Raw genomic sequence first — 14,182 nt, 5'->3', positions numbered from 1 at the left:
TAGCAGTGATTTTCAGCTATTTTCATTTCAAGGACCACCCAGTATGATATGCAACAGGCTACGGACTCCCATTTAATGGCATTTCTATCTCTGAGACTCCCAATTTATATTGTAAAATCAATGTTAATTTATGTATGCGGTCAAGTGCAAGCCTGGCTCAGGGAGTAGGACGCCCCTGCCTTGCAGAGTAGGCCCTTTGGACTTAACATCATGTCCTGTGTTTTCGAAATCAACAACGGGTCCATTCGGTTCCATTCATACACTCTCAGAGTTACAGACCCATAAGGGGCCATTTGGTTCCAAACTATCATTTAGCTGGGGACCATCTGGAACGCTCAAGGTCCCCTAGGGGTCCCCGGACCCCACCTTGGGAACCACTGATTAACAGTATGCAGTAAAACTAAATAATCTTGGGAAAGAAATGTAACAAATGTGGAATATTTAAAATATGAATCCACAGATTAATGTGGAGGTCATTGACATGGGATGGAAATGTGTGAAAACAAGAAACGAGCCCAAATAATTAACTTTACAGAAAAAGCCCAAAGTCGCTTATAATAAGCAGACATGGCAACACAGCATTCTACTACACCAGACGTCACCAGGCCTACCTAGAAATTGGTTTATTGGAGATTCTGATTCTGTAGGTTATACATTTTATTTTGATCGTATTGTTCCACATTTTGTTTTGGCAATGTATTTGAACGTATGTTGTATCATGCCAATAAAGCCATTATTGAATTGAATTGAATTGAATTTGAATTGAATTGAAACCTGACTTTCATTACGAACTCCGTATCCGGTTATTTACGCACACACAGCTGTGACACACACACACACACACACACACACACACACACACACACACACACACACACACACACACACACACACACACACAGTGACACACACACACACACACACATTAAAATAGCTGCTGAACTATATAGATGCACCTTTTACCTTGAACTTTAATTGTTTTTTGTAAACTGTATGTTTTTATGCTTTGTCTCGTAATGTACCGGCAGTGTGCTTCTGTCTGTTTTGTTCCATTGAACATCAATGTCTGACCCTATGTATATATGCGTGCGTGCGCGCGTGTGTGTGTGTGTGTGTGTGTGTCTGTTTAGTAATACCAACAGGTTACAAAGTGGGCTGTTGAGCTTCACACTGTGCACAGGTGCATGATGGGAAGCTGAGTTTTTAGAAGCCATTACGTGATTTCGGTGTGACAGTACAGTACAGTGACAGTACAGTACATTACAGTAGAGGGACCCCCTGGGGACCCCCACACGGTATAACTCTGTCATTTCTCAACCGTTTCGGACACAGGATGGCTCGCCGGAACCGGGCCGGCACCCTGGCCGTGTTCTTGTGGGTCTGGAAGTTCCGGGGACCCCCCCCCCGGGAACCCCCACACGGAGTTGCACCACTCACTTCACACGGGTGTGATTTTATGTTTTGTGTGGGGAGTCCTATGGATGAAATGTAGCATCTTTGCTAATTGCAGTGTATTTACATTACATTTGGTTGTAATGCCCATGAATATGCTTGTCCCGTCGAAATGAACAAATAAAGTAAAGTAAAAATGTCAGGCTGTGAAAGTTTATATAACTACCAACATTCTGTAAACGTCTTGGCGCTGCTGGTAGTAAAGTGCAATGAAGAAACTTGCCAAAACATGTAGTTTGAATGAGTGTTTTAATTTGAAATTGATAACTCAAAAGGTTTACATAAGGAATGGATCATCGTCAATATGCCATAACTGTTGCAAAACTCTTTTTCAGGTGTAATAATAGGGGAGTGATTGGACTTCAAGTTTCGAGTCTTAAGGGCCTTGCAAATGGGGAGCGAGGAACACACACGTTGTTGCCTGGATGACGACAGGTCTCCTCCAGGTCTGCTCAAGAGGGGCGCGACAACGCAAGCGTAAAAAAGAAGCTAAACCGAATCCAGGTCTCGTAAGTCGCGGGGGGCGTGTGCACAAAACGAGCATGCGCACAACAAATTCACGGGACCGTGCTCAGGTAAATACGCTCAGAGCAAAAACGCAGGTTTTGTCGCTCCCCGTTCGCAAGGCCCTTTAGACAGTAAATGGTTCAGTATCTTGAAGTCACAGTTTCCTTATCAACTGCATCTGCATGCCAAGGATGAAATCATCGTTATATTGGAAGAGTCATAATGTTGCAGTAGGATCCGGTAAGCTTGCATCTTAATACACACATCTTAAAATTGTAATACTGTAGCTTAAATTCTATGCCACATTTTCAGTCTCCAAGGACTTCTGAATCGGGTAGCCATAGAATTTGTCTCTCTGCTTTAGAAGCTATATATATGTCGGATATTCTTAGTACAAGAACAAAGACACCTTTTTTTATTCACATGGTATCTGTCGAAGTGAAATAAAAGTGAATATTTTATTTAATATGGCACACAGGTATTCATAGCAGAAAATGCCTATAAAGCAGACTGCATTGTACCAGAACAAATTCCTCAATGTAAGGACATGTTCCTTCATGAAAAAAAAACGAAAAAGCGTGTGCGTGTGTGCGTGCGTGCATATATAATTATATATACTGTATTCTATTCAAAATTCATTGAAAAGCAACTATTAGCTGTTCTTAGCCTAATTTATACTCTGTATTACAATCGTGTCGAAAGCACCACCATTGTGTAATGAAGTATAAACGAAGCTAATAGGGTAGCTAATGTCTTTCAAGGGTAGCATCATGCAATGTACAGTAAGGTAACAAGGTTTATGTTGCACTAAAGACATAGTGAGTGCCATACGTCTCCGTACTTCACTGACCTGTGTAGAACAATGGATCAAATGAAGCCTTTGTTACAATTTCGATGTAATTATGACAACATTCAATTACAATATTTAAATTACAATATAATATATATATATTATTTTTTTAATCCATTTCAACTCATACACTAAACATTAAATTACAAAGACATTAAGGGCGCGTTCGGAAATACCACACCGGAGCACACTCTCCTATTAGTTTGCATTGCACAGTGGGCTCAGTGCGCTATTTCCGAACGCGCCCTAAATTGCATCATTAATAAATAATTGAATATGACTGAATGTATTGAGTGGACAAATCATCCCTTTTCTCAGTGACTCAAATTGGCATATAGTAATTACATTATTTTGCCAAAGCCAAAGCTAAGCATCAAGTGTGTGTGTGTGTGTGTGTGTGTGTGTGTGTGTGTGTGTGTGTGTGTGTGTGTGTGTGTGTGTGTGTGTGTGTGTGTGCACGTGTGTGTGTGCGCGCGCGCGCGCGTGTGTAGGTGTGGTATTCTTTATCGATTATATATTGTAGGTCATTTGAAGTGTCAAAATGTATAGTGAGTTAAATAAAATAAAAATAGGGGCACACTGTTTTCCTAACCCTTTTGTCATATAAGAGAAATTGTACAATAGAAGATCATCTCCCCCAATGTGATTTCTCTGGGTGAAAGATGCTGCTATTGAACTCATTAAATTGGAAGGCTAATAAGTTATCTTCTCTGCCAAGCCCCTTTGACCTAGCTTCAAAAAAGACCAAACTTAATACTCGTCTACGGATCACGAGGCATCAAACCTGTGACATAACCCAGTGACATAACTGAATCACACTGATCATCTGACATTCTTAACTCAAAGATTGTCATTGCACATCACTGACTTTGGTGAAAATGGTCTGCTTCTTGTCACAATCGGGTCTGTTGATTGGAATCACAAAGTGGACGTGAAACCGTTCTCTCTCTCTCTCTCTCTCTCTCTCTCTCTCTCTGTGCGAAAGAGAGAGAGCATGCATGTGTGCGGGTAGGTAACCGAGTGCCTGGCTGCGCATGCACCCAATTCAGCATGCACTCCTATATGAGTCAGCACAGACTAGTCACCACAGACACGCCTCTCCTCTAAGCGTTAATGTTAAGTTCCGTCCCAGCCAGGTGATTGAGTCCCAGATATACAGTACACGTGTGGGTTTGAGGGCATGTCGTGTTCTGTTCAGAAGCCTTGTACATGGCAATAGGCCTCCAAGCTAGAGAATAGGATGTAGAGGAACCACAGGCCCACGAAGAAGAGCGTAGTTAGCACTCTCGCCACTTTGGGCCCTCCCAGTTCACCACCTATAGACTTCTTCCGGCGGAACATCAGCACGAAAATTACGATGAAAGCGAAGATGGTGAACAGTGTGACGGAGAAGGCCAGCGAGCCCGGGTCCACGCGGAACACCTCGCCTTTGATCTCCCAGTACACGGCCGCCACGGACCAGGCCACGCCGATGCCCAGGAACACGTTGACGGCGTTGCTTCCCGTCACGTTCCCCACGGAAGCGTCGGCGGTGTCGTCGTGAGTGGCGGACACTTTACTGGCAAACGTATCTGAGTTTAAAGAGTTGAAACATGAACGCAAATCCATTAGAATGTAAACACGGTATATTATACACATGCAGGGAAACAAAATCCCTCTTCCCCATCCTCTCTCACGCCTACTGTATATCTGAACACCGCAGCGGTTGCGGCAAGACCCGCCCTACAGCACTGTTTTGTAATTTATTTGTGCAAGTATTTTTGTTGTTGTAATAGAGGGTATGCGCATGCTTAAAGTGAATGGCACATCGAGTGGCAAATCGAGTGGCAAAGTAACGTGCAAAGTGAGTTTAAGTCAGTGAGTCTATGTCAGTGGTTCTCAAACTATTTCAAACTATTCCCAGAAGGAAAGATTTGAGTTTAAAACGCTCTGAAAGAATATATATTATATGCACCACATTTTCACAAAAATAAATAAATAGCAGACCTACCGAGGGCCGCGCTATGAGCTTGTAGATCTGCTATCCAATAGCTAAAGTATTACATAATGCTTTAAAACACCAAAAGGGGTTCCCCGTCTAGAATGGGTTAAACACTGCTTTAGGGCTCTTGCCGCAAACCACTGCAGTGTTTAGATATTGGCGTCTCTCTCTCACACACACACACACACACACACACACACACACACACACACACACACACACACACACACACACACACTCACTCACCCGGGATGGAGGTGCCCAGTGCCACAAACACCACGGCGGTCACCGTGTCCCTCAGGCCTACGGTGCAGCCAAAGTGGGACGCCAGGTCCCCAATGATGGCCGTCAAGAAGCCGATGACGCAGATGGACACCACGAAGCAGGCCCAGCCATTACAGATGGAGGTTGGCGGGACGAAGGCAAACAGAATCTTCCAGAACACTGAAATGATGTGCAGGAGGTAGTCCCCGCAGTTTGGCATTCGTTGCTCCTGTCCTTCCTCGTCATCGCCACCTGGTGTTAAAACAAGGTTATGTTAGTAATAGTATTGTGCTCAACTTGACAAATGTTTGCAACAAACAGTGGCGTGCACAGATAGACACTAGGGGGTGCTGGAGCACCCCCTGCCCTTTGGGCAATTTATTGTTTTCTTCTTAATTTGTAGTGTGTGGACCATGGTGACATTGATCAAATCTTGATAAAAAAACGCTTCTACTATATTATTTAGGCCCCCACAATCTAAAGTTATGTTTCTATGTCAGTGGTTCTTCGATTAAAGAAAAATAGCAGACCTACAAGCTCATAGCGTGCCACTCGGTGGCGCACTATGAGCTTGTAGATCTTTCCTTTTTTGTCTTTCCTAATTTATTTTGTTTTCTTCAGGCCTATGACGGGGTGGGTTGGGACGATTAATTTGTTTATTATTTATAATTATTTGTTAATTTACAAAATCTAGCTTTAAGTTGTATTTAATTGTTGTTGTTTTTATTACTAGTATTATCTTTTTCTTAAAAACGAGGCAAGGAGGCAAGCCACTTGGCTGGCAGAGAATTTTGAAATATGTTTGTTTTTATTTTCTTCCCTCTCTTAAAATGAAAAAATAAATGTATTTGGGGATTTACTTCCTTGGCCTACTGTCTGTTGTATTATCTATGGCCCTGAACAAACACTGGAAAAAAGAGAAAAGAGCCCACACACTCATCTGCTCCAAAAGTTATACTTTATTGACAACATTTCGAGCCAATAAACCAGATGAAGAAGAGCCTTGGCTCGAAACGTTATAAAGTATAACTTTTGGAGCAGTGTGTGGGTTCTTTTCTCTTTTTCTGATGTCACTTTTGAACCCAGCACCTCCACTAAGTGATGTGCGTTATTGTATTAGTTTTTTGCCTGAACAAACACTGGACAACTGCAGTGGCGTGCACAGATAGACACTAGGGGGTGCCCTTTTGGCAATTTTGCTCTTAAAAAAAACAAAAACGTTTTTTTTTTTTTTTTCTTAATTTGTAGTGTGTGGACCATGGTGACATTTATCAAATCTTGATAAAAAACGCTTCTACTATATTATTTAGGCCCCCACAATATAAAGCTATGTTTCTATGTCAGTGGTTCTTCGATTAAAAGAATAATAGCAGACCTACAAGCTCGTAGCGCGCCACTCGGTGGCGCGCTATGAGCTAGTAGATCTGCTATTTTTCAATAGCTAAAGCACCAAAATGGGTTCCCGCCCCAAAATGCGCTGCACAAGGTGCCCCTTTTTTCACTTGAGCACCTGCCCCTCTAAATGTCTGTGCACGCCACTGGACAACTGTACACCCTCTGCGTTTCTGTGAAAGAGAGAACAGGATGACCTGCGCTGACGGTGACTGCCTCAATGAACTGCTCTTTCCAGGAGTTGGAGCCGATCACTGAGCCCAGGTTAGCGTCCTTCAGGAGCGTGTCCACAGTGCTCTGTTGGTTTAAAGGCAGAGTTAGTAAAGAGACACACCATGAGAGAAATATACAAGATATTCAAATAAATAAATGCATCATGGATGGTGCCATCTCACTTTTAGGTCAACCCACTCAGGAGCCGAATTGACTTAAAAATCCAAAATGTGCTTAATATGTATTTTTCCTTTCATTTCTTAAAAGTGGTTCTCTTAAAGGGGCATTCCACTCATTTTCATTTTTGGAGGTCTGAAAAAAAATCCAGTTCTAGGAAACACAGAATGGGGGGGACCTTTTTTTTTATTTCCACACAACAGCTCTAAGGTATGTTAATGACATAGTAAAATGATGAAAATGAGTGGAATGCCCCTTTAACTTAAAGAATAAAATAATGCTCCATCATTAACCAAATAACAATAGTAGTTAGATTTTTTATGGAATATAGATTAATTATATTCTGATGCAGATGCACACACATTTGTGTGTGTGGTGCATAGATTGCAAGAGAGAAAAAAAACACAATTCATAACCTAATTCTACATTGAGAAAGACAGCAGACAAGAAAATAGATGTGGTATCACACATATAACTAAGCAAATAAATGAAAAGGTTTGGGAATGTTGGAAAAGGCAAGGAGTTGATTCGACTATCTAATCAATCTTAATAAGAGCACACGGCATGCTTTCCAAACAGTACCGGGTCTAGTACTCCATCAGCAGCCAAACTCTGTGCAATCTGATGGGTGAAGCATGGGTGGAAATGGAAACACACAAAAACATACACATCATCATCATTGTTCCACCGCGGTCGACATCATGGATTTCACAATGCCACGCCAGACTTTCCGGTCCTTCATTGCCATCCCCAGTTCCTGTCCCTATAGCGATGACATCAGGGAACGACAGTTTTCGACCTCTGGTCTGCCTTTGAGGCAGGATTCCAGAGAAGAAAGGAAGATATAACCTCATTGTCGGCTCTGTAGCAGTGGCCGGTAAACTGTGTTCTTCTGGATCGGACTAGTGCAGAAACACGGGGAAGGTTGCCGTATATTAGATTAGCCAATGGGTGGCTCTTCCAAGACAGATTTTGCGCTCTCATTAGAAGGCGGGGGTGTAGGTAAGTGCCATCCAAGTGTCCATGTCTCGGAGCCATATAGAGTAGAATCGGCTCAACGGTCGTCCTAAATATTTTTACTTTTAACATCTTACTAAGCTGGGATGACCAGAACGTATGCTTGTCATTGCAGGCTGACCAGGCCATACCCTTCCTGACCAGGCCATACCCTTCCTATCCCTTGTTAGTTCAAAACTACTGTATCCGTTCTAAGGTTACTGTTTAGGCATCAATGGGTTAAACGAGTGGTCTTCAACAGGGGGTCCTCTCCTCAGAGACGGAGATGCTGCAGGGCCGGGGACCACTCACATCCCTATTCTGGCGGGATTGATTGATTGATTGATTGATTGAAGTATTTATTAACAGATTGGAGAATTACAGTACATCTCGAGCACAACTCAGTACAAAACTGTTAACTGTGGACGACACCATAAAGCATTACACTTGATTAACATAGGGTCCACCATGTTCAATTCATCATTCAACATTTAGAGACGTACAAATAAACACTTCTATATAGCCAAAAACAGGAAATCATCATAGAGGAGGTAGAAAGGGGGGGAAAACATATACAGTGAGGGGAAAAAGGGGATTCAGATTTTACGGGGGCCAGTTAATACAAAAGTCAAGGGAGTCGCATGTCTTAATGACTGTTGGTAGGGCGTTCCACATTTTGGTGGCATAGGAGCAAAATTAATTTAGTCCCTTGTTTGTGCTGAAAATAGCAGATCTACAAGCCTGTCCTCATGTCTCACAGCACAAGCACGCTCATGGATCTATAGGCTTATCATCGCGCCCTCAATGTCTTCACATAATACAGAAAGCATAACATTGCCTAATTACGCAATACCTCCGCTGGCTACTTCCTGAAGTGGTACAACGTCATTTTCGTCATCATTATAGGCCTCTCTCCATTTTTGTCTCCACCAGGCCGAAGGCATGGGGGGAGAGTATGTTTTGCACTCCGTCCGTCCGTGTGTCCGTCCGTCCGTCCGTGAGCAGCTAATCTCCGGCACCGTTAACCCGGTCGATGCCAAATTTTGCACACACACTCCCTGGATGCCAACGATGAACCTCTGCCCCAAAATTTCCAGAACGGCCTGTTATAGCGCCACCAGGAGGCCGCTTTGTGCAAAACAAGTTTTTGCACAGTACACCTACAGATTTTGTCCAAACATCGCGCAAATTGGTACACAGTCTCTCTAGAGCCATTCAACGAAACGGGTCTTTCAGATTTCTCAGACTCCATCCTGATTGGTTAAGATTGGGCGATTGGCTTCCAAAGTTCACAGGAGTGCTCAGTTTCAAACAAAATGCTGCAAATCATGAACACATCGCGTGATTTCCGTGAAATTGTGCACCCACATTCCCACTAGGCCGAGGAAGAAATGCCACATGAACAATTTCAACTCAGCCTCAAGGTGGCGCTATAACTGGCCGAAAAGTGTTTTTACCTCTAATTTACTTTTGTTGCCCTTTTATCCAACCACCAGATGAGGGCAAGCTGCAATGTCCTACATTCCTATCCTGGTGGAGACCTGTGCCCAGAAGGGCACTTTTTCTAGTTTCTCTTCTTTTTTTCTAAACTTTTTTGGGGGGGATTTTATTATTATTGATATTATTACTAGAGCGGTGCCCGGCTGTAGAGCACAGAGTCGGTAACGATGGAAGTTGGAGATCCATGCCCCATCCGGCTATGCCATACCTTTTGTACCCGCGTCAGAGTACCCGTTCCACCCCATCTGTCTGTGTCCCTTTCATGCCTATATATGGAGATTTCTGTATCTGTCTCTCTGCGTCTGTCAGAACAGGCTAGCTCCATATATGGAGCCTGGGCAGGGGCCCTGTCCAGAGCCCGGGCAGAGGCCTTTTGTGGCACTGAGACTTGGTGCATTTATAGTTAGATATATATTTTTTTTCTTTTTTACGTGAGACCGAGCTTATAACCTGATAGATATAGACCAAAACGTTGACGCACACACTTAAGGATTTTCATATAAGCTTCAAAAACATGTTAAAAACATTAAAAAAAAACATGAATTTGGGTGGAATGTGTCATTAACCCATTCTGAACGGGAACCCATTTTGGTGTTAGCATCATGTTATGCTTTAGCTATTGAAAAATAGCAGATCTACAAGCTCATAGCGCGCCACTGAGTGGCGCGCTATGAGCTTGTAGGTCTGCTATTTTTTTTAAATCGAAGAACGACTGACATTTTTAGAATCTGATCTCAGGTCAGAATGGGTTAATCAGACCAGTGTGTGTCCAGTGGAAACCTCGTATGAATTTGATCTCAGGTCAGAATGTTAAAGGCTAAACCATATCCCTGACCCTGACCTTTGAATTATTATTATTATTATTACAATATTATTACAATTATCAGTTGGCTTACTCCTAATGTAATGCCACCCAATGGCCATCCAGGCATCCATCCACACACCTTAAATTCATAGGACTCCAATATGACGACCTCCAGACGGCTGTGCTCTCCCAGGATGGGTTTGCCCATCTCTGAAATCCTCCTGGCATCCTCCTCCTCTGGGGTGGGGTTGCCTGTCAGGAAGAAGAGTGGTTACAAATATGTGACCACATTTGACTGAGAGACTGCCATCGCGCAAATTACAGCTTTTCACCAGAGGAGAAAAACTTAATATTTCTTCCAAAATGAGTTAATAGCACAGGCAGACTCTTCACATACTAGAGCATGTCTGAAATAAGTGTCAGAGCTGAAATCGACATGTAAATATGAAATAAATGCCCAAACATGTAGCTAGACCACAGAAGTGAACCTTTCAAGCCTGTTTTCTCAACTCGCTGTTTTCTGCAAGACATTACTCTATAAGCCATATCTCCAAAACTGGTGGGTCAAACTGAACAACCAATATGTCAATTTGAAGCTATGATTCATTGCTTTCATATGACATGAAAAAAACGAAAATTCAAAAAAATCCAATGGCAGTCCCTCAGTCAAATTTAGTCACGTATACAAAATACAAGTTCAGTCAGACAACTCACGAAATAGATTTAACCAATATTTATTATAGAATGAGAATACAAGTGTGCATATAATATTTTATCTTGGCGTTCGGCTCTGCTACATTTTTCTCCATGCTCGGCACAATCAAAAGCCATCATTAAACATTAAGAGCAGGGAGATATATATACAATAACAACCACCCATGGGGAACATAAATAACAGAGCCCACCGGTGGTGCTGGGGTGGTGGTGGGAGCAAACATCACATAACAACAACCAGGAACCAATAAGCAGAAGGAAGGCAGGAAGATGAATGCGCCTTTGAGCACGGCATGAAACCCCTCGAGTATATCTGACTGAACTAACTCCGCAAGCTACGTATCATTACTTCATGTGTTTTTAATGCATCACATCACACCAGAACACTAGCATGCTTGCATAGCTTGATAGCTGAAACCCCAAACAACAGCTGCTGCATGGCCTCTTTCACATATGAACCTTGAGCAATGCAGGGAATCAGGGCTTTCAGGTAATGTAAACCAGTGGTTACCAAGCCTTTTAGCGTGATACCCAAAAGTTCTCCCCGGGATAGCCGATTCACAAGCTCACAACGTGTCGCATTGCAACGTGTTGTGAGCTTGAAGATCTGCTATTTTCACTACTTCTTAAAAGTAGTTTCTTCCCTCTGATGAATGGACTTTCTTCTTCTTTTTTTTTGGTTTATGGAATTATTTTTGGAAAACGTGAAATAAACATTTGGTTCGCGACTAACATTGGAAACAGTGATGTAAAAAACTACCTGTAAATAGTCCATTTACAATTCACATACCGAATTATATTGGATACTAGTAGCACCACCACTCAAGGGCGTTGAAAGTCAATTCTGCTGCATGTCAGATCCAACTGCATGCTGAACATTTGCGTTCTCACATACCGGTAGAGCCCTACCAGGTAACGTCTAGGTAACTCCATTCTCACATACCGGTACAGCCAGTGTTGTTTTTGACAGCAAATATTTATTTTAGTTTTAGTCATAGTCTTTTGAATCATTTTCATTTAGTTTTAGTCACATTTTAGTCACCCGAAATGTTCTAGTGTTAGTCCAGTTTTAGTCGACTAAATGTCATAAGATTTTAGTCGACTAAATCTACAGTTGATTTAGTCGACTAAAATGTGTTTTGACAGGCCTTGATATCGTTGTAATGGCAGATTTTACACGTTGGTTGCATGCTGAAAATAGCAGATCTACAAGCTGCGACATGTTGTGAGCTTGTAGAGCTGCTATTTATGCAACCTAGCATAAAACTGGATCTCTTATCCACTAGTCCCTCCCTAACATTTTAGTCTAGTTTTTATTTGTTGACGAAATTGTCAAAATATTTAGTCATAGTTTTTAGTCATCATACATTCGGTTTTATTTCGTTTTTTATTTAGTTTTAGTCAGTGAAAAAGGGTAATCGACGAACATTTTTCGTCTTAGTTTTAGTCGACGAAAACAACACTGGGTACAGCCCTACCAGGTAACGTCTAGGCAATTTCAGGTTTGCAGTGCATGTGTGAATGAGGCTGACATAGACGCATAATTATCTATTCACACAGCATCTGTATACTATCTTACCCTGGTTTAGCAGCAGTGCTGTGGAGAAGAACAGTGACAGATTCAATGAAACGGTACTGTATTGCATACCATTACAGTGTGTCCATACTTCCCCCATCCATCCACACCATACCATTACAGTGTGTCCATACTTCCTCCATCCATCCATCCACACCATAACATTACAGTGAGTCCATACTTCCCCCATCCATCCATCCACACCATACCATTACAGTGAGTCCATACTTCCCCCATCCATCCACACCATACCATTACAGTGTGTCCATACTTCCCCCATCCATCCATCCACACCATACCATTACAGTGAGTCCATACTTCCCCCATCCATCCATCCACACCATAACATTACAGTATGTCCATACTTCCCCCATCCATCCACACCATACCATTACAGTGTGTCCATACTTCCCCCATCCATCCATCCACACCATAACATTACAGTATGTCCATACTTCCCCCATCCATCCACACCATACCATTACAGTGAGTCCATACTTCCTCCATCCATCCATCCACACCATACCATTACAGTGTGTCCATACTTCCCCCATCCATCCACACCATACCATTACAGTGTGTCCATACTTCCCCCATCCATCCATCCACACCATAACATTACAGTATGTCCATACTTCCCCCATCCATCCACACCATACCATTACAGTGAGTCCATACTTCCTCCATCCATCCACACCATACCATTACAGTGAGTCCATACTTCCTCCATCCATCCATCCACACCATACCATTACAGTGTGTCCATACTTCCCCCATCCATCCATCCACACCATAACATTACAGTATGTCCATACTTCCCCCATCCATCCACACCATACCATTACAGTGAGTCCATACTTCCCCCATCCATCCATCCACACCATAACATTACAGTATGTCCATACTTCCCCCATCCATCCACACCATACCATTACAGTGAGTCCATACTTCCCCCATCCATCCACACCATACCATTACAGTGAGTCCATACTTCCTCCATCCATCCATCCACACCATACCATTACAGTGTGTCCATACTTCCCCCATCCATCCATCCACACCATAACATTACAGTATGTCCATACTTCCCCCATCCATCCACACCATACCATTACAGTGAGTCCATACTTCCCCCATCCATCCATCCACACCATAACATTACAGTATGTCCATACTTCCCCCATCCATCCACACCATACCATTACAGTGAGTCCATACTTCCCCCATCCATCCATCCACACCATAACATTACAGTATGTCCATACTTCCCCCATCCATCCACACCATACCATTACAGTGTGTCCATACTTCCCCCATCCATCCATCCACACCATAACATTACAGTATGTCCATACTTCCCCCATCCATCCACACCATACCATTACAGTGAGTCCATACTTCCTCCATCCATCCATCCACACCATACCATTACAGTGTGTCCATACTTCCCCCATCCATCCATCCACACCATAACATTACAGTATGTCCATACTTCCCCCATCCATCCACACCATACCATTACAGTGAGTCCATACTTCCCCCATCCATCCACACCATACCATTACAGTGTGTCCATACTTCCCCCATCCATCCACACCATACCATTACAGTGTGTCCATACTTCCCCCATCCATCCATCCACACCATACCATTACAGTGAGTCCATACTTCCCCCATCCATCCACACCATACCATTACAGTGAGTCCATACTTCCTCCATCCATCCATCCATCCACACCATACCATTACAGTGAG

At 42.9% G+C, this 14,182-nt stretch overlaps 1 protein-coding gene across 2 annotated transcripts in view; it reads right to left on the bottom strand.

Moving 5' to 3' along the window:
- Positions 1-3,988: 3,988 nt before the first annotated feature.
- slc8a2a (solute carrier family 8 member 2a) overlaps positions 3,989-14,182 on the bottom strand; it is a 29,546-nt gene continuing 19,352 nt past the window's right edge. Inside the window, exons 8-12 of one of the 2 annotated variants that reach the window (XM_083765847.1) lie at positions 12,431-12,448; positions 10,277-10,389; positions 6,644-6,743; positions 5,037-5,306; positions 3,989-4,380 (exon numbers count right to left, since the gene is read on the bottom strand). In XM_083765847.1, coding sequence (XP_083621973.1) covers positions 4,004-4,380; positions 5,037-5,306; positions 6,644-6,743; positions 10,277-10,389; positions 12,431-12,448 — 878 coding nt within the window. In that variant the 3' untranslated portion in view covers positions 3,989-4,003. The remainder of the gene's footprint in view (positions 4,381-5,036; positions 5,307-6,643; positions 6,744-10,276; positions 10,390-12,430; positions 12,449-14,182) is intronic. The other variant, XM_083765848.1, reaches the window with a different exon arrangement.

The sequence above is a fragment of the Protomyctophum parallelum genome (assembly GCF_964188405.1).
Source record: "Protomyctophum parallelum genome assembly, chromosome: 1".
In the NCBI taxonomy this organism is placed as follows: Eukaryota; Metazoa; Chordata; class Actinopteri; order Myctophiformes; family Myctophidae; genus Protomyctophum; species Protomyctophum parallelum.
This window is presented reverse-complemented; position numbering and strand designations above follow the sequence as displayed.